Here is a 24,701-nt window from a genome sequence, read left to right on the forward strand (position 1 = left end):
CCCTGCCCTGTAATCAACTTTTCATTGGCATTTACCGTTAGTAGACAGGGCTATATGTACATTTTCATATATACTCATCTCATTGCAATGTATTATTGCCATAACTCTATATGAACAATATTGAAATTAGGCAGTTGTAACTCATTTTGAATTATTGTGACATAGCCTACTATTTAAAAAAATATATATTTTTACTTAATGGGAATGACAATTCATACATTTTTAGGATATTAAAATCCCTGTGGCCCCAAAAAGATTTTTTTGTTATTATGAGGAAAGTCATTCCTAGTTGGTGTTATCTAACTAGGCTACTAATAAATACTTTTTCACAATTTTATAGTTACCGTGAACCACCTCATCGTCACTGTTCTTTGCACGTCGTAACATTTCCGTTTATTTTTTCACTTTGTTTTGTTTATTAGCCACACACTATTATTAACTACCGCACAAATGCCCTTTCCCAACGTGAATCTGACAAAGTGCTGTCTCATTCTTCAGTCAGCATTTTGAGTCAGTTCAGTGCTGGACCGGTCTGCAATCTTTTATGGTGACGTTTTTGGCCCTGATTGGCTGTAGGCGCAAGTAGTTCTGTTAAGCCAATAGCAGTCCCCCCACCCACCGACCAATCAGCGGTTGCTACTGGCTAGCGTACATCTGAATCCCATACATCAGAAGCGGCTATTTCAACGACATTATTTGTAGTTAAAAAGACTAGTGTACTTCCAAAGGCAACACAAACCTAACGGATACATTGTACCTGTCGAGCAGGAACAAATAGGTAGCCTACATTGCTATCTATTTACGACTAACGTTGTCAGGCACTAACGTTATCCGACGGTATTCAACGTATGCGACGTTAGCTTCCTGGTTTAACTTTAAAGCCCAGTTAACATTAGGTAAGTAAGCTACACGTGTTGTTGTGTTAGTACTATAAACACGGACCTATAACACCTATAATATTACACAAGAAGCAACTTTATGCGCGGTTTACTATTATGTATGTTAACTTACTGATTTTGATGTAATTCTTGCTGCATTTAGGTGTTGTCGGAATAGTCAGAAAAATGAGAATTGGAGTGGGAAAATCTATGATCTCTTATTTTTATTGCGTGCATGATTTGTTATAGTTTTTTCAGTCTTTATGTGCTAATTATGCTACAGTCTGGTACATTAGCAACAACAAAATTTTTTTATTCTTGCTAAGTATCTTTATTAGTACTAGTAGCAGAATTAACCTAGTAGTAGTATTGTCCCTTTAGTTTTTAACAGGTAGGCTATATTTAAACGAGTATGCAGGTTTAGTGCTAAGTGCTAACAACAATTAAAGTTATGTCCATTATGTTCTGGGATGTTGTATGATTTTTGTCTTTACATCAGTAGTGAAATACACAACTTTAAGTCAAAGTCAAAAGTCAAAGTCAAAGTCTGCTTTATTGTCAATTTCTTCACATGTCAAAACATACAAAGAAATCGAAATTGCGTTTCCCTCTATCCCACGGTAACAAGACATTTATAACAAATTTGGTCCACAGACAAACATAACATTCAAGTAAACAACATAAAAAAGTAAAAATAAGAAGATATATACAATGAGGAAAATAAGAGCAGCGAAATTTTTGTTAAAAATGTGCAATTATGCATACTGTCGACAGTCTATGTAATGTGCAAAAAGACACGCGGTAGCATAGTGGTGCTGGTTATGTAAGAGCAGCAGTTTACTTTACTTTAACGTAATATATCTTATACTGTTTTACCACATTGACTGTTTTTCATATTGCAGGTGAATCAGAATGGCCCAGGGGATACCAGATAAGATCATGTCTAATACTGCACTGATAAAAGACTTGGCGAATGTGGCAAAAGATGCAGCACTTCTGCAAGGTGTTCTAATGAGGATCCACGAGACCCCAAACTCATCAGAGGTAGGAAGTGAAAAACTGAGACATTTAGTTGGCCTGCACAGACTATGGTAATATTATACATAACATGGTCTCACATTGCCAGACCTCCACAGCGCTGCAAAGGAAGGTATGGCAAGTCCACGCAGCATTCCGGAATGGGAGAAAAATGTGCTCTGGTTAATTGGAATTTCTTTAAACCAATCACTATCGTCTCTGCTGTGCTAAGCACTAGTCTAGATAGTCTAGATAGTCTAACTAGCTGTCTGGATTTACCCTGCAGAGATCTGAGGAGCAGTAAACCATAGTCCTTATAAATCCACCAGAGTTTAAAATTACAACACAAAGAAGGTAACGGGGACATCTGTAAAGCGTGACGTTAGGCAAAACTTCCGGCAGAACGAGAGCAATCCCAGAAGTGGAATGCTGTGGATATAGAGTATATGTGACATAATATAAAAAAGATAGTATTGCCAGGCATTGGCATCTGTCAATTCAGAGACTCTCTCTGCATTATTCAGTACCCTTCACTTTGCAACAGTTGTCTCTTTTGTGATGAAATCTGTTCAACTTTAAAGTTCAGGCTTCACATTACCTTATTTTCCTGCACAAACTTCATTTTTGCAGTGGAAAAATAAGAGAAATACAGCAATCGTAGAAAATCAATGACGGAAGTGTAAATATTAAGGTACTACAACTGCATAAATATTCATACAGGTCCAGAATTTTGGAGGGTTATCCTGAAACAAAGGGAAAAGTAGAGAAATAAGATTCTGTTGCTTGCTGCCTGCCACTCTATTTTAAAATATCAGCCACAACATATCCAAAAATAAAAATAAATCCCTGTTCGCTTGACAAATTCTCATATTTTTCATTATTGCCTCACTTCTATATAACACTTGGCAAGTTTATAAGCTTCAATGTGAGCCCAAGATGGCGTTTTTTTTTCTTAAAAATAAAACTTCCTGTGGCCTAAATTCTTCATTTTACCTCACATCAGAGAAAACTGAAGTTTTGGTGACAAGCCTTCCAGATGGGGCTAAGCATATTAAGCTTCACGCCGGCTTCAGACAGGAGGCGAAAGCACCGCGAAGCACCCTGAAACTGCCTGCGCCTTTACGCCTGGCCTGGCCACGCTGTTTTATGTAATGCTGTCTAGCGTCATCTGTCTACTGAACTCTTGACCTATGGGCTATGAATCGGTCCCTTTTCCATTATTTATTAACCATGTCACTTTGTAACTGGTGGCAATAATCGCCTTATATCTCCTAAACCCTGGTAGTTTCTTTGGCATAGCGTAAAGGCTGCAGAAACACAAGGTTCGTTACACAGAGAGAGGTTGAGAATCTGCGTCTTGTTGTGCTTTAATAAATAATGTAATAAAGTTATAATCACTCAAGTAGTATCTCCTAGTAACCACAGGGGGTAGTGGGTGTGTGTGTGGGGGGGAGAGAACAGGACTTATACGGTAGTTATAAAACCAGCTCTGCCTCTTTTTATTTTGAATTTTCATTCATGCGAACTGCATTGGAAAAATATTTACCTTTTCAGAAATTTCTATAGCAACCAGATCTGAACATGTATTTTGCGCCAGTAAGGGAGGACATTATTTCATATTAGTGGGCTGTTAGTGGGCCATTAAACCTGCCCTGTTCCATGTGAAGCCATGTTAGGAATTTGTTCTGCTTTGTGGTACAGGATTTGGCACAGATCTTTATTAAGCCTGTGTTTGCAATTACAGGAATTCTTAGCCCAAGTGCTTGTTTTCATTCCTCACATTCCATGTCCGGTGCTTGTGTTTTGGGATGAATAGTTTTTTTGAAGTCAGCATTCTTTTCTTACATTTTACAACTTGTTTTTCAGTTGGTGACGTACGCTCCATTTACACTCTTCCCAACACCTGTGCCTAAGGCTGTATTCCTCCAGGCTTTGGCAGTGCAAACACACTACAACACACTGGTGGACAAGATCAGCCAGGATCCAGGCTTTTTGGAAGAGGCTCTGGCTAGGTAGGAGATGAGCCAACAATAATTATGGCGGTAGCTTGGAAATGTGGCTTTGCTTTGTAGTTTCAACTAGCAGCATGCCAATATTATACTCCTAAACAAATATGTGGGTGAATCTGTGACAACTAATGTATAATGTTGATTAAATAGTTTCAGGATTTTAACAGGGCGATATTCTTTGTTTATAGCACCATTGCAGTGGATGATTTTACTGCAAGGCTTTTCAGAATCCACCAACAAATCCTAAAAGAAGGAAGGTCTCAGGTATGTCGTCTAGCCACAAACATCTAAAATACGATGGTGCTAGCAAGACAAATAACGTTTATCATTTCTTGTTTATGTTTCAAGATGAATGGTTATGTTCTTTGCTTTTTTGTTTTTGTTTAACAAAGCCAGACTGAAGATCTTGCTTTGTCAGATACTGCAGCGGTCCTTGTCAGATACTGTAGCGGTCGTTCATCTTCAGAAAGGCTAATCATTCAATAGGTGTCAATCTGAATTTAGATATGAACATACCCACCTACTCACTTGGATTGACTTTTTATAGCATTTTATAATTTGTTCTGTTATGAACCAGTTTATTAGAAGTTGATAATCTTGCTGATTTAATTATGTGTAAGTGACAGTTGTTGATGGTGACTTCTTCTTTTCTGTTGCCACTTTAATCCTCTGCCTGATTTTGCGTGTTGGCATAATGTCGTTTGTAGACTCATTTAGCCACTTATCAGTAACCGCCTCTTAAAAGGAAGTCACAAGTGGAGTATTTTATGTTGTAGAACTGAGCATGAAAATCTCTTTAGCTTGTGTGGCGGAAGGGGCCTGACATCCGCTGCGTCTCCTTTTATCCCAGCACAAAACATCTGGTAAGCCAGGCCAAGCTTTTGTTAACCACAAACCTTATTTCAGCCATCTAACCAAGAACCCGTTTGAAAAACCCAATGACTCTGAGACAAGGGAAGTGAAAGTGCAAATACTCTAATTTGTGTAAAGGGGAAAATTCCATTCAAGCATGATTTCATATATCCTTTTAAAATATTCATGTATTATTATTATTAATGTACTAGGTTTTGTGTTAAATTACTACATTCAATTAATTTGTGTATGTGTCCTTCCTGAAAACAATCAACAGCTGTCTGTTGACTCATCACCCATTGAAGGCCGGTGCCCTGTAGTCTGAAAGATACAGATGCTATGTTTATCAATGAGGGGGGCAGAGCTGGGACCTTTTTTTTACCGTACGTGACCAGATGACACCAGGTGGTCTTTAGCAGCTAATATAAACAACCGCTAGAGATTCTGAGGATGGGGGACAGATGCAGAAATGACGTAGAAACGGCTCCAACTTTTCATGTTATGATTTGTTTTTCTAAGCTTAAGCAACGTTCCCAAACAAGGTCTCCTCTTGTCTAGGGAACAATTAATATAAGACTGTTATGTTTTCTGTTTAATTGCGCCAGACACTCACACTGTTACAGCTGTTAACTGTTTTTGCCATTTAGATTTTGCAAAATATAATTAAAAATTCCACAGAAGAAAACCTCAGTACTTTTGCTCAGCTGTCTTTGTTTTTGTTTCAACAAAGTCTCACTTCACAAATTCTCCTCTCCTTCTATACAGAGAACTTCCACAACATTCGTTTCTGGGTTATGGGACTCTTCCTGCAGCACTCTATTAAATATCAGAAAATAGAGATAAAATAACCCAACACCTTTTACAATAACCCTTTACAATACCACAATGCCCGAGGGGATTTCTTTAAATAGTTTGTAGAAAAAAAACTAAGAAAACCAGCAAATGCTTCCAACTGAGAAGCTGGAAATAGGGACAGATTGGTACTTTTGCTTGAAAGGTTATGAGAAATAAATCAGTTATTTAAATCATTGCGATTCATTATCTCTCCCTCAATCGATTAATTGTTTCAGGTCTAAACAACACAATGCGACAAATAGCTTAAGTTTCTGCCTTGATCATAACCTTTTAGTGATCCAATAAGTCTAAATGGTAATTCTTTTCTTTTTTTCTAGTCTATTGTGTTGGGTCTCAATCGGTCTGACTACATGCTGGACCAGGGAGAGGATGGGTCGTCGTCTTTGAAACAGATAGAAATCAACACCTTTGCTGCCAGTTTCGGAGGTCTCGCTTCACGCACGCCAGATGTACATCGGTAAGTCTGTCATTGGCATACAACCTATAGACTCAGCATTGCTGGTTGTTGAACAATGAAAACAACAACTCCCATGATTCCACGCAACTTCACAATGTCATCAAAGAGTCTGTGTTTCAAATGAGAGACCCCTACGCACACCCCTTCCAGCAGAAATGCACATATTGTACGTTGAATTGTGCTGAAAATAATTAGGTTAGTGGGACAAAAAGTAATGATGACATTGTTACAGCTGGTGATGAAACTGTGTGATCCTACACAGTGAAAGTTTCAGCCGACATGACAAAAATAAATGGATAAAAGCTACCTACGGAACCCTTTAAGGCAGAAACCGTTCCTGCGTTGAAGATTTTGCCTAGTTAATCTAGAGCGTGTTGTTGCTTTAATTAAATATCAGAGTAATGTGATCGGCTCTTTTGGTTTTCATGAAATGATTAAAGTGCAGTCAGAAAGAAATAATTGCATATCATTTTCTGTGAGCAACAATGCCGTGCGTATCATTCATCTCGCTCGACAGACACGTCCTTAAGGTGGCTGGGAAACTGGAGGAGAGCCGGCGGATCCTCGACAACAACCCTGCAGCTGGTCTGGCCAAGGCCGTTGCCAAAGCCTGGGAGCTCTATGGATCAGAGAGGTAGGAATGAAGTACATCCACTCAACTTGGCCTTTTAAAACTACATGTCCTCGCCTAATGGAGGCCCCTGACTTTACTTACTTACCGTTTGATTTACTTAGCTTAACACCAAGTGCTGGATTAACCAATTCCCCTTACAAAGAGTCTAGAGGAAAAACATCCTCTGGTGGAATATGCAAACTCTGCTTCTTAAATACCAGCAGCATCATACCCATACCCTCAACTAATGGTGGATCAAGTCTTTTGGGGGGAATAAGATCTCTGCTGATGTTGGTATACCCCTCACCGCTGGAATGAAATGCTTGGCATTATGTTGTTGGTCGCCTCTCCGTCAGATTTGCAAAATTTATGCTAAATTGTTTAATTGACAAATATCAGTTGTGCTTTTTGTGTTTGCCGCTGGACGTTGATGGCATGTGGCAATGAGTTGCTCATTAGGATCTTGAAATCAACTTGCCACTCTCCTGCCAACTCTGCTAGCCTGGGCTAGCTAGGCAGCTGGCTTGAGTTTTCAAGTGTAAACAGAGTAATTACAGAAGAAAGGTTGAGCAGATGAGCTCAAGCTAGCAAGACTAGCTCTGCTTCCCTCTCATGACTATGAGTCGCTCATCGGGATAGGGAAATCAACTTCCCAGTCTCCTTCTGACTCTGCCAGTTTTCCAATGTAAACATCAGGTTAAACACAAAGTTAAAGGTGAACAGGCTATCAGCAATAAACCTAACTACGCGAACAAGCAAGACCATCTCCGCGTCCACCTACATCTCTACGTCACAAGGGGCACATAGGCAAGCGTGAAAGAATGAAACACCGACTGCGACTTCTCTGCTAGGCGTCCTGCTAGACCGTGTGCGGGCACCGCACAGTGACCTGTGTGGCCTTTGTTGGTTCCCAGCAGGATGGCGGGAGCTGTGTCTTGTGTCTTTTCGCCAAGACTTGGAGTATTGGTGCCATTCAACTGAGTGACTCCTTTTCTATGTGCAAATCTAACGGCCACGTTCTGCTTCATGATGAATCCTGCGCAAGTTGAAGGAGCTGATGTGATAACATTTCACTGGGATTATAACTCATACAGACCGATTTTTTGATTGATATGTCACTGATTGAGTCTGATTCAACTTAAAGGCCTGATTTTGAGTTTAATAGCAATGCAATGTATTAAGTATTGTAAAATCAGTTGTGTTTACGATTGGAAGAAAGTTGTTGATCAAAACAATGGCAGTAAGATCTGTAGACTATTCAGAGTAACCACAGGTCCACAAGGCTCATTAAAGGTAGCAGTGAGCGTGTTTTACAGGAGCATGTGTTGTCTTTACAGAGCCGTCGTCATGTTCCTGGTGGAAGAGGGCCAAAGGAACATCTTTGATCAACGATACATTGAGAACGAACTGTGGAAGAGGTATGCACGAGTGCCAAGGAAGCCATTCCCCATTGGCTTTAGCCAACATTGTCTTTGATATTATACTAGTTCATTTTTAGTAGAACAAACCTGATGAACTGGAGTATGTTGATTGTCATTTAGTTTGCTTTATCTTGTAATGCCTCTTTTTGCATTTTTGAATAGTGTAAAATGGCACCCTTTGTAACCAGCACACTACTGTCACTGTGTTTCAGGAACATAAGCACAGTGAGAAAGCGGTTTGACGATGTTACCAAAACAGGATCCCTTGATCAGGACAAGAGGCTATTTGTGTATGTCAGTTAAATCTAAAGAATTGCATGCTGTACAACATATTATTCACATATTATAGCTATATGTCATACATAGATATAATATGATATAATTCTGATCAGCTGTTCTTAAAGTGCATTTATGTGCCTCTCTTTTCAGTGATGACCAAGAGGTAGCAGTGGTGTACTTCAGGAATGGCTACATGCCTGAGAACTACATTTCTGAAAAGGTCTTCACTTAAATCTTTATTCCTAGTTTTCTTACTTTTAGTAACTGAAGTGCAGGCAACATAGAAAATTATGTTATATGCAGACACTACCACCTTTAAGAATTTAGTTAGGAATGGACATGGACAGGAGTTGAAACCTTTGTTGAGCCCTTTAGGTTTTCCCAACAGACATACACAACTTTTTTTCTTCTTCTTCTGCCACACATTATTCTTACAATCCATGCCCCACGTGGCAAAACAATCTATTCTCTCATTTGAATGTCAAGATTAATTTAAAGAATAATCACATTATTGCGTTAAGTTTTTGCAGGCGACTTTAATATTGCAGAGCTATTCAGTTGCCATGCATATCCTGCCAACCCTGATATGTGCACTGGGCAGCTGTATGATGAGCTGTGTAAATATCTAACCAGAAGAACCAGATTACTCTGTTTGGGAACAGGAATAAGAACTTTTATTTGTACATCCTTAGCTAAAAGAGCTGTGAGCAAATCGCAACTCAGTCAAAGGTATAGGAGGGGTGATATTTAATTCTGGCTGCTGCTTAAATGGTTTTAAATTAAGACTTTAAAATCATGTTTTTTCATTGTTCGTTGTGTTTTTAGCAGCATTCTGCTTTCCGTGTCTAGTGCTCTACTTCATTCTTCTGTCACTGTGATCAGCCCGGGCTCACATGTTTCCTCTCCTTTCTTTATGCTCTGCTGCCCAATGTGACCCCCCCCCAAAAAAAGAAGATAATTAAATATGATCTAGGAAGTACAGCTGTAGTATCTCAAGTCAATTTTATTTATGTAGCCCAATATCACTAATCACAAAATTGCCTCAAAGGGGGCTTTGCCATCTGTACAGCAAACAGCAGTTATCCTTATCCATAAGGCTGACGGTTAATGGGATGCCAAATCACTCCACAGCAGGTTTATTATATAGTGTTAAGAGGACGGATTTTACTGCTTCAAAAAGGTAACCTGGCAATAATCACTTATTTTTTGTTTGTTACAACTGCGAGATTGTACACTGTACACAGTGTACAGGATCTGTGTTAGTAAGTAATTTCCCAGGAGTGGTGTGAATCTAGTACTGAACTGATCTTGTACTGAACCATTGGCGAGTTAAATGTTCTGGGTGTATAGGAATTCTTGCCTAAAGGAGCGCTAAACGTGAGTGTTTTTTGAATTGTAGACTTGGGATGCTCGTCTTCTGATGGAGCGCTCTCTGGCTGTGAAATGTCCAGATATCAGCACTCACCTGGCTGGAACCAAGAAGGTCCAGCAGGTGCTCGCCAGCCCTGGAGTTCTGGAGAAGTTCTTCCCTGACCAGCCCCAAGTAGTGGAGCAGATCAGAGCAACGTTCACTGGCCTCTACACTCTAGACATGGTGAGAAAATAACACATGCTACCAAGTTGTTTCGTTGTTTTTATTGAGGAGTTTAAAACAAAAATGGTTTATGTTGAATTCAATCATGTGTAGCGCGGCGGGGAAGTTCTTCTTGTAAAGGCATGAAATATACTCAATTTTATTTACATATAGGGCTGGGTATTGCTCAGAAATGTGCAATGCACACACACACACACACACACACACACATGTTGATGCTTATAATAAATACAAATACAACAAATATAACGCAGAACTGGTTGATAATTTGTACTTCATACTTTATAAACTGGCAAAACAGACTGGGGCAAATTTAACCCAGGGAGACAACCGGTGCATGGTCAACGGGAAGAAAACACAAGGGTTAAATGAAACTACCGATACACAGGAAACAACTTAATGACTGTGAATGACCGTGTAGGCAGTTTGATTTTGGGAGTTTCCCTTGTTTTCCCTCACCTGCGTCCTCTGACAGTAAATCAAAGTTTTCACAGCTTGTGCCAGCTCCAAAATACTGAAGAAACAACAACAATCCCAAAGCACTAGCTCCGCGACTAACACAATCCTACGCTGTCTGTGAGCAGCACGTATAGCCAGTTAAAAGATACTTTCCGTGATCAGTCTGCGTACGTAGCCAAAGCAAAAAATAGGGCTAGGCGTTATGAAGAAAATCAAATATCACAATATTTGTGGCCAAATACCTAGATATTGATACCTCAACAATATTGTAGTGTTGACTATTGATGCTTTCCCAAAATGTTTACACAATGAGATTTTTGATAAATAATCATCAGTAATGTGAATATAATGACTAAATGGTTAAAGGCAAATAATAGAACAGTTACAACAGTCTGGTAAGTTCAGAAAATGACATCACTTTACTGTAATTTAAATAAAACCAGGAAAAAAACAATATCTAGTCTAATACGCTGATATTAATATAATACCAATCTATTGCCCAGCTCTGGCCTACAACATGCCCTTGGCTATATTAGATATACATTTTTGAACTAAAACTGAAAATATTAAAAGGGAAATTGTTGCATTGAAAGTCTCTGTGCTAATATGTCCTGCCATGTTTTTCTGTTTCTAGTTTTATTTCTTTTTGTTGTTGTTGTTGTTGTTGTCTTTAGGGACCAGAGGGTGAAAAAACAGTAGCAATGGCCTTGGCAGCACCAGACCGGTTTGTTCTGAAGCCTCAGCGCGAGGGAGGAGGTACAATGCAAGAAACCTCTTACGAAATACCTTTCCCCATGCAGAAAGTCCCTAAACCTCTACCACATTGAAAACCATTTCTTAAACCAGGAGAGTTTGACACATCATTAACTCCATGGTAGCTCATACCAGCACAGTTACTACTGCAAAGAGCGTAACGCTGGGTTTCCACAGGCAGCGTTTTCCAACTGCAACTGATTCCAAGCGGAGTTGTGTCACCACAACATGACGACGGTGTACATGTTTTGCAGGCAGTGAGTTGTTAGGGTTGAAATACATTTTCTATAATTTAATATCTGGCCTAACATGACTGTACTGGTACGTTTTCTACTCCAGTCACACAATTTTCTGCTTAAAAAGTTGTGTTTAGTTTGAATAACCCTAAATTACTAGCAAAAAGCTAGTTGCTATTGCTACAATGCTAACATTACTACAATGGTACTACTACGTTTTCCAGTCTAGCTGTTAACATCCTTGGGTAACACCATACTGGAATTTTTCTACATAAGAGTGACATACATGGTGGGATATATTGGTGGCACGTTCACAAGTCTGCCCTCTCATTGGCCACTGCTCTGCAGAAGTGACTCGGGAAAACTTTGGGAGAGCGGGGAAGGCGGTGAACATTCGGGCACTTTAGCTGCCATCAGTGGATTTTGCTCATACCATTGTTTTCATAAATGAAATGAATCGCTTCACAAGTCAAAAGGAGTATTCAGTTTTTGTTGAATTTAAGGTTTCAGAAAGCTGGCCAATCACATGACACTGTTGTTGATAATTTTTCTAGGCAACAACATCTATGGATCAGAGATCTGCCAGGTCCTGCAGGGAGTGAAGGAGAGTACAGAGAGGACGGCCTACATTCTGATGGATAAAATCCATCCCACCCCCGTACAGAACTACCTGTTGAGACGAGACGGTCCTCTCAAAATCAGCAACTGTCTCAGTGAACTGGGCGTGTTTGGAACATATGTCAGGTATGTAGTCACTACTTCCTAGACAGAGAATTTGCCTCATTTGCCAAGATCTTCCTAAGTTTTCTCTCAAATATGTCGTCGTTATGTGCTCACCAGTTCGCTGGCTTCCACTGACTGCACATAAACAAAAGCGTAAACACCGACTTCAGTTTACTTTCCGCACAACAGCGTGCTGTGCGTGTTGCTGGTAATGGCAGAACCAGAGTGGCTCTGGGCAGATCCAATAGTTTTAAAGCTCAACAGAGTACCCGCCTTCAAGGAAGTTAACGTCAGTGGAGAGAGGCCAGACACTCTGTGCATATGAAACCTACCAGAGTCTGGTAGGACCACGCTAGTCCAGTTCAGCAATGTGACACATTTGATATGTGATACCTCTGTCCCCTCCCTAGAAAAGGTAAAGACATGGTGATGAACGAGTGTGCGGGTCATCTGCTGAGGACCAAGAGTTCCGAACACTCAGACGGTGGCGTAGCAGCGGGCGTGGCTGTGCTGGACAATCCTCTCCTTGTCTGAGAATTTACACTCCTACCTGCTGGGCTTTCAACAAAGACAAATACCCACATGGACAATGACTACTTTGGCCGCTACAGCGTGAAAACAATGCTGAGAGAATGTGTGTCCCACATGCATCTTACTTGAGACAGGCCGGACAGAAATACTAGCAGGGTAGCCTCAGTTGTTGATTCCTCCTGCGGTTACAAATGTCTGTTTTATCTCTAGTGGCGTTTGGTGTCATGTGCCTTTATTACCAATGTCAGTGGTTCCAAAAGGATTAATGAGGATTCTGTTTAAATGGAGTCCTGCTCTCAAATACACAGTCTCGGCATAGCTTAAGCAACTTCAGAACCCTTACACCCAGTAAATAAACACTTCATTTTAACATAAGAACATGCTCATTTAATAAAACTGCGTAAGGGGAGGCATTGAAGGTAAATAGTGTCAAACCTTTAACTCATAGATATCACCATGACACCCCCCAGTTGATATGTTGTGTTTGATATACAAATAAGGTATATTCAAATTGAGAGTGTGTGTGTGTGTGTGTGTGTGTGTGTATATGTATGTATGTATATATATGTGTTTATATATATATATATATATATATAATGTGAGAACAAAACCTATTTTAAGAAAGCGGCCTTTAAAGATATGGGTTGTCAGGGCAATAATGTTTATCCAAAAGATATAACTGTTAAAACTTCAGTTTATTACCTACTTTATCACAGTACACTTTTTGTATCCTATATTTTTCTGATATTTGATGTGTATATATGTAAATGAGACATTACCTTAAGGTAACTTTTGATGAATTTAGGAGAAAGCTATCGATGCCAATAGACAAGGTGTCATTTAGGTGTAGTAAACACCTAAATGTGTATTTTGGTTGTTTTTCCCCCGAAAGAAGACATTTATTGAAGCAATAGCCCAAAATCACCAGTGCATGAAAGAATGTTTTTTTTGCCTGTAGAGTCTGGCCTTGAATGCCCCTAATCAATCTCAATAAAAGCTGGAGCCTACATTTCCTTCAAAAGAAGTTAGAGCCAGTTCTTAAGATGCAAAACTGTGTGTTGGTTCCATATAATCTCCCATTGTTAAGACTACACAACTCTGTACTTCTATTCTTGAAATATGAAGTGAAAAATATATTCATGCAGAAGGTAATGCAACTATAACTACTGCTATTAATACAAAACATAAGAAAACTAACCCTAACCCTTTTGTACAAGAACTACAGCTTAAAGTGCTTTAGGTAAATGGGAAACTATTTCAAGATTTTTGTTTTAGGGTTATGTGTGCGTTATGTATGCATTAGCGTTATATAAACGCTATAGTGGGTAGTTTCTGTCGTCCCCATGAGGAAGTAATGACAACAAAACTGTTGTCCACAAAACGCGTCCACGTGATACAAGCCTTCCGTGATCACGCACCACCCCCACCCCTCCTCCATGCAGTTGCTTGTAACAAAGTAAAAAAACACAATAAACTCTTTAGAAGAGGTGATTTTCTGAGCTGAAAGGTTGCTGGACGACGCTAGTGTCTGAACATAGCCATGCTGAGAAATACAGAAACACAGGTGTGTGGAGCTGATGGTCTTAATTAGCTTTGTAGCAACTCTTTTGGCAATGGCTTGATTGTAACAGACGTTTATTAAAATCAACAACTTCCACACTAAAGCTTTAAGGTAAAAGCATTCTATGGTGTATTAGTTACATTATTTGAAAGTCTTAAGATACGATAAAGTAGAAGTAAGGAACAAATGTCAGACCCTTTCGACCAAAAATACTACTCAACCTGTTAAATCAGCAAATAGACTATCTGTCTGAATAGCTTTTATTATTATTATAAGAAATTGTATTGTCCCAAAGGAAATTTGTCTTGGACAAAAAAACTAAGTCTACATTTTAAAGAATTCAACACAACATAGTGTGTGCATATATACACACATGCAGTACCAGTAAAACCTTTGGACATGTTTTCTCATTCACTAACCTTTTGACTGGTACTGTAGGTACTGTACAGAAAGTATACAGACACAGGCTGTTGCATCACTCTGCACGGACATGCTCATGTTGCATGCAGAGGCTGCCATTAGCCAACAACATTGCACAATGCCCATTATACAGCACATCATAATAGTTGGCATACTATGTGTGCAGTAAGGTTATGGGCTGCCTAATCAACATAAAATCCTGGTGAAAGAAAAGATTGTGTACCGGTGTGTGTTTAAGATAAAAGCAGCATTTCAGGGGTTAGGCTGGCTTGCCATTCAGGGCTTTGATGGACTGAGGGACAACAGAGTCCACATGTGCTGTAATTAATTACCTGACCTGGCTGAGCACAAACAGTCGGTGATGTCATCAAGGTTTTGTTCATTGAGGGTTTGGCGTCTACAAAGTTCCCACCAGGTGTGCGCTTCAGACTGAGGGTGTGGAGTTTAAAGGGAAGGGCTTGTGCTTCTAGGCGGGGAGGGTTTAATGAAAAGGGTGCAATTGAGATGCATCATGCGAGGTGTAGGATACCCCTAACGGAGGTAAACCAATTCTTGTAGGGCCTCCCACATATGAAATTGATTACTGTATGAAATTATTTTACAGCAAAAGTGGGTGACACACCTTATAGAAATGAAAAAGTGAAAAACAAAAGGCAGGTTGAATGGGAGATGACACATTTTTTGATAATTGAGGTATATTTTTAAGCTCATACATTTGTACTTTTTTGTAAGTAAAATGTTGAAGGAAGGACATTTAATTCCATTATCTATTGCAGAGTTTTTCTTGCATGTTGACGGCATCCATTTAAAGCAGGAAGTCCCATTGTTTTAAATGTCAAAATGGAGCAGCTTGCAGTTCAGCAGCCTAAACACTAGATGGCAGTAAAACCAAAGGCATGCTTTTCACATGCAGTAAAATCCCACTGCAGAGTTCATACAGTTACCCTGTATGAACTCTGCAGTGGGATTTTAGTCAAGTCAAAAGAGTTAGATTTAACAGTGCAGGATGGAGGCACAGAGCCAAGGTTCCTCATACAATAATGCATCACTAATGCCAACACATTTTCAACCTGCCTTAACCCTCCTGTTGTCTTTGGGTCAAATTTGACCCCTTTCCAAAAGTTTCTATATCAGAAATTTGGGTTTCCTTCAAACACATTTTCCGAAAAAGTAACGTGGATGGTGTACCAACAACATTCCTCACAAGTTAAATAAATAATCAGTTCACTAATTTCATTAAATCTGTGTTTTTGTCAATTTGATAGCATTTGTAGAAAAAATCAATTGGTAAAAAAACTTTTAAAAAACCTTTTAAAAAGAGAGCAAAATGTCAGAAGTGACTAAAATGTGATCAAATAAATAAAGTGACAAATGTACAAAAAAAAAACTTTCAAAAGGCTCAGAAAAAGTCAATAAACTTTGAAAAAGTGACAAAATCATTGGGCGAAAGCCACAAAAGGACGACCATAACCTTGATAAAAGGTTTTTCATTGGAAATTTTGACTCAGAAAAAACTAAAATGTCCAGGTCGGCAGGGAAGACAACACAAGGGTTAAGATGTTTCTTTGACTTTGACCGAATTTCTCTGAAGACTTTGAACTCATCATGTGAAACGTTTTTAAACTGTGAGCTTTCTACAGTGGTGAAAAACCTTTAGGTGGTGAGATCCCTTAACTTCCTTTAGCATTTAGTGGGCTAGAAAAGAAGAAATGTATTTCTGGGACTGGGAATATTAGATCCTTTGACCACTTCAGGCCTTTAACAGTTATTTAAATGAATAATGATCTCTTACATAACATCCAATACAGTACCATCCAGCCTCAAACACTACCGTTGATTTACAAATGAAGCATTCCTTTTATTTTGTTCACCTCCTGTTTTTGTCCCTTCCTAATGATTAGAAATCTTTGGTGCTGACTTGCAAGCGTGACACGTTCCAGTAAGTGGCCCGGGTCATCCCACAGAGGCAGGGGTCATTGTCAGCGACAGGCGTCAGCACCAGAGAATCTCCCACAGGAAACACTCCAGCGTTGGCTGTTTTACTGCAGGAACAGCGGAAGAAAAATAATTGTGTTTTTGTTCCCTGAAGCTGTTGTCCCGGGGAGAGGGTAAATGTGAGGTTACTGATGTGAATTTGGCCCAATTAGCCTATATTACGGATGTCAAATTTGGATCGCTCCAATCCTTTTTTTTCATGTTCAGTGCCAAAAGATTATTATAGGAAGTTCAAACCAATACCCACGTGTATCTGTCATCACATTTTCCTTTCGGCCATTGTGGGTTTTCACATGTGATTGTTTAAAATATGACAGCGAGAGTTTGCAGATACAAATCATCAGCCAGTGTCAAGCAAGGACAGTGGTGCTAAAATGAAAAATAACTGTGCGATGGTGGTTTGAATTACAATATGTACCTCCAGATTTACGTTTTATCAGATCTGTGGTCAGGATAGGGCAGTTCAGCTGAAATTCAGTGGAACTGGCAAATCCCTGGTATATTTTCTATGAAAAGCTTAACACTCTGCTCCATCTGCTTACAATCCAGCTCCAGACCAAACATTCGCAGTGTAATAAGCCAGTTACGCAAGCATTGGCCCACTTAGCCAGTGACCTCTCTCTCTCTCAAGTGTGAGTAGAGAGTGTGTGTTGCACAGGCAGAGCACAGAGGAAGAGAGTCAGGAAGTGGGTCAATGCAGGATACAAATGGGTCGGAGCACCCTGCACTCCTCTGCTCTGGCAGCAATGACCTCAGCAAGATTTGGATATTTGTGTGTACGTTTATGTAGTTAGTCAAAACCTCTATGTGGTATGTGTGTGTACTTATCCTCTGGCTCCACATGTGGACACAGAGAAGACACCACATCATATCAACTAGATATAGCTGGAAGTAAAAGTGCTGCCGTCAGTGGATGAAACCTAAAATCATTGTACCTTTTGGGGCTTTTTTACATCCTATACTAAGACCACCCAACTCCCAATTTCATATCGTAGTATCAGTGTTGGTTTTGCTCGCTAAATGCTAGAAAACATTGATGAATTAAGCCAATAGCCGACGCCAGGTTACCTTTATAAACGTCGGTCCAGGAACATGCTAAATTACTGGCTACACACTCACAACTATGTGCTAAATTAAGCCTCTCTTCTTTGAGTGGAACAAACACCCATTGAAGTGATTGTATGCTATAATTAAACTGCTACAGAGGAAATCCTTTAAGCTTTGCAAGTGACATGGCTGCTGGGATGTGTGTCAGGTAGTTGATTGGTCAGTCCACCACATTTCAGTCCAGACTAAAATATCTCTTAACCATTGTGTTGCCATTACATTTTGAGCAGACATTCATGATCTTAAGCAAATTTTCCTCTCACCACCATGAGATTGACAGTTTTGTTTGTTACTAAAATAGCTCGACAACAATTGAATGGTTTGCCGTGAAATTTAATGGAGACACTCATAACCCTCAGCTTTGATGATGTCAGCTCTTCATCTTTGTCCACCTTGAGGTTTGGATTTGTCCATACTATCTCTATAGGTTAGCAAATATAGAAATGTTAGCATGCCAACACGCCAAACTCAGATTGTGAACATAGTTTCCATCATACCTTCTAAGCTTAAACTGTGTCCCAGATCCCAGAATGGCACCTATTCAGTTGCTCGCTTGGCATATTTGCCAGAAACCTCTGGGTTTACTCCATGATGTGCCGCCCACTGAATTTGCACATTAGGGTTTCTCCCCCGGGCTCATCTGCGAGTTCCCTTTCTTCCCATAGAATTTACATTGTGGAGACGTTACAAGTTTTAAAATCGCTTTTCTCAGCTAGAGGATTTATTTTTCAAATATAAAGTCAAAAGACTAAAAATTTGGAATAAAAAGAGTCATAACCGACCTGTTTGCAGTTGAAAGTGGCCTAGCAACAGTTTTATGCATCTCTTTTACAACGGTGGCCCTATGGGCTGCAGGTGGAAGTTTTGTTAAAACATGTTCATTATGTTACAGTTGTTTTTTATGTAATTTAATGCTATACTGTTCCATATATGTTTATGCCACAGGAAAACGCTATAATAAACGTCCTCTATTGCTTGCTATCCATTATGTTTGTCCCAGTTGATTTGCCGTTGTTAAAGTAGAAGACTGATGTGTCTGCAGATCAGAAATATATATGCCAAGAACGACTAAAGATGATTAATCTTTATTGTCCACACTTTTCCTCAAAAAAAAATGACTGTTTCACTTATCTGGACATCTTGCCGTGCCAACATTGTAATAAAGATTTCCTAAATGCAATGTATAAACATTTGTGAGCTAACTAATTGATTGCGTGTTTTTGTGTCGATTTGGACTTTTATACGTTTTATTCCACATTGTTTACTGTAAACGACCCCAAAGTTTCCTGCAGGCAGCGCGGCAATGGTTATGTTTAGGGTTATGGTTAGGGCGAATTGTTAAATTGTTACAATGTCATTTAAAATTAGCTTTAAAAATAAACATGTTAGTCTTGTCCACATGTGCTCGAACTGTGTTCTGTAAGTGTTAGGCCAGGTCTTAGCTGCTACTCTGAGTTTATTTTTAGTTATTTGCCCCCCAGGCTCAAATGTCAAAGTTCGCCTCTGGAGGTAGTCTTTGGTCTTTTGGTAAAATGGAACTAATTATAATTGTCATTATTCATTACACACACACACACACACACACACACACACACACACACACACACACACACACACACACGGACCTTGTCCTTCCACATACAAGGCCACATCTGCAGTAGCAGTAAAGTCACACACGTCATTGCTTCCCAGAGCTAAGTATCAGTTATTATTCATGTTTCAGTGAGGAAAATTCCTGTCAAACATCAAGCAGCATATTACTTCAGGTAAAGGTTCACTTTCTCGTTTCACATTTGACCCTTATGTGTTACAAGTATTTGCAAAATAATTACACAAGCACTCAGCCAGTGTAATCTGCCTTCATGCTCTGCTTGTGGATTAGACTGTTGTGTGTTCATGTGCTGCGCGCCAGCAGACACGGCTAAGTATTCAGTTCAGTTCAGCTCAACCTTCCATCGGGATAAATGTCTGATTTCACGTTGTCTAATTATCACTCCATGCACTGTGGATGTCTGAGTCAGGCTTGCACGATATATGTATTTTTATCGACTGGTGCAATGAACCCCCACGCCACATATCGAGAAAGACACAATATGTGGAACACTGCACTTAAAAATGTCATTCTCATTATAGTGGTTGGCAGGGATCTGAGAAAAGGGGAATCAAAACCACAAGGCAGAAGCATACTACAGTTTACTTGAAGCAAAAAGCCAAGCAGGCAAAAGTTAAAAGAAGGGAATTGCTGAGGCAAAGTCCAAAAGGCATTAACAGGGTCAAAAACTAGCTGCAGATCAACAAATAAGACTGGAAAGCTAGGGCAAAAGCACTGACACAATCTGGCAGAGGGCTCGCTGATATAATAGGGAGCTAATGAGTGAATGGGGAACAGCTGAGGGAGGAGGATGAGCAGGTGAAGGGAATCAAGTGATGGGAGAGCAGGCAGAACAAAGTGGAAAAGACAGCAGAGTTGTGCTACGTTTATATGTGGGCGGCTATTTTCATAAACGGACATTTCAACCGCTCCGGTTTCAAAAATAACATTGTGCACATCTGTCAGTTTTTAGAAAATCGTTAATTTACACGTACCCGTGTATGCCATCAAGAGCATGTCAAACCTGTAGGCGGCAGTGTAACGAGAAGCTTGAACAACAGCAACGAATCACTTTCTCTCTCTTCTCTTCCTCGCTTCCTCGGCTGCCTGAACCTCCAGTTGTTTCAGTTTACCAGTTTGCCAACGTGCAAAGGAAGATTTCCAAAAATCAGGAGGTTTCGGAAAGACTCGTTTTCAGAGGCAAATTCTCCGTTTACGTGCCAACGAAGGGGACATTCAAAGGGAAATGTCTTCTTTTGTCTAAATAACCATGTAGGTATAAACAGGGTCTTACAGGGTCTTAGACACAGGCATAATGAAGGAGACAGTAGGACTTCAAAGTGACAGCCTTTAACTTTTCAATTCAATTTTCAGTTTGTTCAGTAGAAGAATGTTAACAAAGCATAAATGTGAAATCATTGGAAAGGCCGAACTGAGAATGCTTCCTAACTAACTAATCAGGGTTTTTGTGGAATTAAAAAAAAAAAGTATTCTGCGGTGTGTATCTCTTTTTACTTAATTAAGTAATATTGCTATCATGGTATTCCACAACACACTTTTTTATTTTGTGCCTTAGTCTGCGTTCACTGTTACTAGTGTCTGAGAGTAAAGTGTACACACACATACACACACACACACACAAACATGCAGCATTGCATTTCTTAATCCCCCTTCACTCAAAGTTGTTTGGTTTGTTTACTTACAGTTGAATGTCTGAGCTTCCCTGTGCAGAATATTTTAATTACTGTATCCAAGACAGAACTTTGACTTCTGAAATTGATCATATTCCATATCAGTTAAAATAAGTTATTCAAAGTATGATTTTTTTCTTATCATCAGAATTTCACGTTGCTTTTTTGGAAGCTCCAAATCATTCATTGGCCTTTGTGCAACCAACATCTTTCATTTTGTCACACCGAAGGCCAAACGGCCTTGACCCTAAAATTACAACATTCCAAGCCTTGGGCATCCATTCGTCGTTCGTGTTATCATCGCTAGGATTTTTGGTTTGTAATTATCACCTTCTGCTCTGTCGCCACAGTGTGGGGATAATATCCTGTCCACGGTTGTGAATGGAGCCAGCAACAGTCGAGACGGTGACAGACCATGTCAACACATTGGACCGCCCATGACTACTATGTACATTCCAACTACAACAAACACACACACGCACAAACACACACACAAAACTTTGTCCACCTGAGTTAGATCATAGAAAGCAGAAGCGTAACAAACAAACACACACACACACACACACACACACACACACACACACACGACACAAACAGCCAGCAGGAAGAGTCCAGGTCAGTTCCTGTTTTTGTACCTTTTTGATTTCTTCAAATTCTATAAACTGCAGACCACGTAATCCCCAGTTTCCTCTGCTATTCAGGACTGATTAACAAACAGCCCGATGGAAAGTTGAGGGAGTAGGGTCAGGGGAGCTTTATGTAATTAATGTTCAGCAGCAACTGACAGGCTCGCCCTACTCAGCAGTTACCATCAGCCAGGCTGGAGCCGGAAAGCCTGCGCTCAACAACAGTGTAAGAGCGGGCCAATCAAACAATCAGTCAACCACGTCGCCTTGAACCGCACATGCTCTCATGATGGTTCTTCTGAGGTCCCGTAGCTGTAATAATGGATATATCCAATGGTTGTAATTCACAATGTCTTCTATTATTCCATCCATGGTATCATCTTATGATACAAATAGTAAACATAACAAAATAGTTTGTGTGTTTCCCCTTTCACAGCGGCAACTGTTTCAGCTTTCCTGCATTTTCCAACTAATTGATGCTTCAAGCTAAGTATGTTATTTTTGTGTGATCGTGTGATTCGGATCTTCTCCAAAATGTATTAGGTTCCTTCTAGGCTCAAGCAACACCGTTCCACCAAGTTGAACGGACAGCGGGCCAGTAGTTTTTCCTGCTGACAGACTACTAAACAGACAAACCAACATACTGTACATACAGTCCACGAACAGGGTGCGTGACCTCCTTGGCGGAGGTAATTGTGGCACACCAGGTCACATATCAATTAAACCTGTTTACTGCACCTGCATCACTTTCATGCGGCAATGCTAATCATAAATCAGCACAGAGTCATTCACCTGCGAGTGACAATTCACATTACCTGGGTTACGAAATGCAGTGTGTCATGGTCACACGCTCACTGAGGATCAAAGTCTCTAAAGCCAGTAGCAGCAAGCAGAAGCTCGAGCGTTGCCACATCAGTGTTCTTTATTGTTTTTTTCAGGAATGAGGAAGTGTGTGAGGCAGCATCTTTACGGGAAGGCAGCGAGGGTGGGAGGGAGGGAGGGGCTAGTGGGAATGCACGTGGGCGGGCAGGTTATGACAAATATTTGTTAAGACAGACAGGAAGGGATAAGAATGGAAGGCAAAGTGCAAAGGTGTAAAACTTTAATTACATTTGGGGCTGGGTAATCACATTTCTCATCTCTCTCACACTGCGGTTGGCTTCTTCGTTCCCACCCAGCCTTTGAATTATCATTGTTCCTCTGTTACTACTTGCAACCTCTGGACAAACCTGATGGTTGTTGTGAAACTAAACTTCATGCCAGAGAATTTGGCAAACAAGAATTAGTCAAAGATGGAATTATTGTAGCTTGGGGCAATGATACACTTTGTTCTTTTTCACAATGTTGTGAAAACTGGTCAAATGTGTTCCAATGCAAGGAAAGCACGAGTAGACTGACACATCATGCAAATAGCAAAAGAAAACACACACACTGTGTGGAAACAAACTCAGAGCATGATTCACAGTGTTAACTCCACCGTATTGATCTGTGTGTGTACAAAGGATGTGCATGTTGTGTGGTTTTGTCTGTAATTACGTGGAAATTAACTGCATTCTGGATTGCATTGCAGTGTGTGGGGTTGTTTTTTTAGGTCCCTATCTGGTGTTGCCGTGTCCATATTCCCACTCGCTGACAGTGAGGCAGAGCAGGCTGACCTTTTCCCTTAAAAGACGTGGCAGCAGTCGGCACAAATGTGCAAGACGGTGAGTAAGCCAATAGGAATGCGGCACTCCTCAGGCATCTCCCCGAAAAACCTCTTGTAGGTTCTCACAGAGCAGTGGTGAGTTCAGACAGAGAGCCTCTGACTGCTGCTGCTAACCCATATTTCTAATTGTAGTCTTATCTGTTGACATCTGTCCTTTAAATGGCAATAAAAGCTTTTTCTTTTATGTGCTCTTTTTTTGTGAGAAATCCTCATTTTTAGAGGATAAGCAATCACCCAGAACCAAGAGGCCTCTTAAGCAGACACACTCTTTGTATTTTCTCTTTTGAACAAACGGTCGTCTATTTTCTGTTTGTTAATACTTAATTCTACATAATTAACCTTTAGGTTTTAGGTGAAACTAATTATCGCCCCACTGAAAGTCTTCCACTGGATGATACCTATTAACCTGATGGACCTGGTCGGAGCCCTGCTTGTTTTGCCCTTCAGCTATTGCCACTCCCCTAACGACTAACCTCTGCAAGTCAGAAACTAAATACCAACAGCAACTTTTACTTCTGTCGAGGCAAATACCTTCGAGGACGTTGCTGAGAATCAGTGGCCAAGGGCGGGGCAAGAAGGAGGGGGCAGGGGGTTTCACTGCATTTCTGAGTCTGCAGCTTTTAAGGGGGAGAGAGGTGGAGGCTGAGGGTGTGGTCTTGACCAACGGCGCATTGCTCGTTTGAAAGCGGTGATGTCTCTCTCTCATGGGTGGGCTATATTCTCTGGGTGGGCTGAGCAGAGAAAGGGGAGGTCACCTTGCCCCTTGTTACCTCATAAGGAGCAATATTCCAGATTGGCCCTATCATGGGGCTAGCCCATGCCTTCATTTAAAGCGGGGGTAGCATGTTGTATTATGCTAAGCTAACCTTAGTTTGTGCAGTAGTAAGGAACGGTTAGCGTGAGCATTATCATTAGCATGTGGTCTTGCATCAATGAACACATGGCTGGTCATTTTATTTCAGTTTATTTCAGTTGTCAAAACACTAGAAATCATGGTTAGATAAAACAACACACACACAAATCTTTTCAAGTCATTTATTTTAGTTTAATTCACCTGTTCTTATTTCAAGCAGGGCTCTAGGTCAAAATGGCAAACAGGAAGTGATGGAGTCTGGAGTAATTTATAGAGGGGACGACATGGAATGGCCCAAGTGTCAGCCAGTGCAGAGGGGCGTACAGAGTGCATGGAGTTCTGTTTTGAGAAGCTTGTTCAGCGTGTAACATTTCATTTGTGATGTTAAAGTGGATATATGGTGTAATCATGAAGCTGGAAATGTTTGGGAATGGTGAACTAACACAATGGGGTTTGATTGATTTCCAATTAAATT

The 24,701-nt window shown here is 40.2% G+C and overlaps 1 protein-coding gene across 1 annotated transcript; it reads left to right on the plus strand.

Annotated features, from left to right (window-relative positions):
• Window positions 1–620: 620 nt before the first annotated feature.
• Window positions 621–13,052, plus strand: gss (glutathione synthetase). Its single transcript, XM_034877449.1, has 13 exons — window positions 621–896; window positions 1,781–1,922; window positions 3,762–3,907; window positions 4,093–4,168; window positions 5,929–6,068; window positions 6,586–6,702; window positions 8,019–8,099; window positions 8,315–8,392; window positions 8,532–8,601; window positions 9,781–9,975; window positions 11,109–11,190; window positions 11,978–12,167; window positions 12,557–13,052. Exons 2-13 carry the CDS (start codon window positions 1,791–1,793, stop codon window positions 12,678–12,680), a joined length of 1,431 nt encoding a protein of 476 aa, XP_034733340.1. The 5' UTR covers window positions 621–896; window positions 1,781–1,790; the 3' UTR covers window positions 12,681–13,052.
• The last annotated feature ends 11,649 nt before the right edge of the window (window positions 13,053–24,701 follow it).

Source organism: Etheostoma cragini, chromosome 7 (assembly GCF_013103735.1).
Source record: "Etheostoma cragini isolate CJK2018 chromosome 7, CSU_Ecrag_1.0, whole genome shotgun sequence".
In the NCBI taxonomy this organism is placed as follows: domain Eukaryota; kingdom Metazoa; phylum Chordata; class Actinopteri; order Perciformes; family Percidae; genus Etheostoma; species Etheostoma cragini.

Bases quoted from the DNA above. Each gene is read 5' to 3' on its own strand.
- gss (XM_034877449.1), top strand. From the start codon at position 1,791: ATGGCCCAGGGGATACCAGATAAGATCATGTCTAATACTGCACTGATA. The intron at 4,169-5,928 runs GTATGTCGTCTA...CTTTTTTTCTAG, and splicing joins TAAAAGAAGGAAGGTCTCAG to TCTATTGTGTTGGGTCTCAA. The intron at 9,976-11,108 runs GTGAGAAAATAA...TGTTGTCTTTAG, and splicing joins GCCTCTACACTCTAGACATG to GGACCAGAGGGTGAAAAAAC.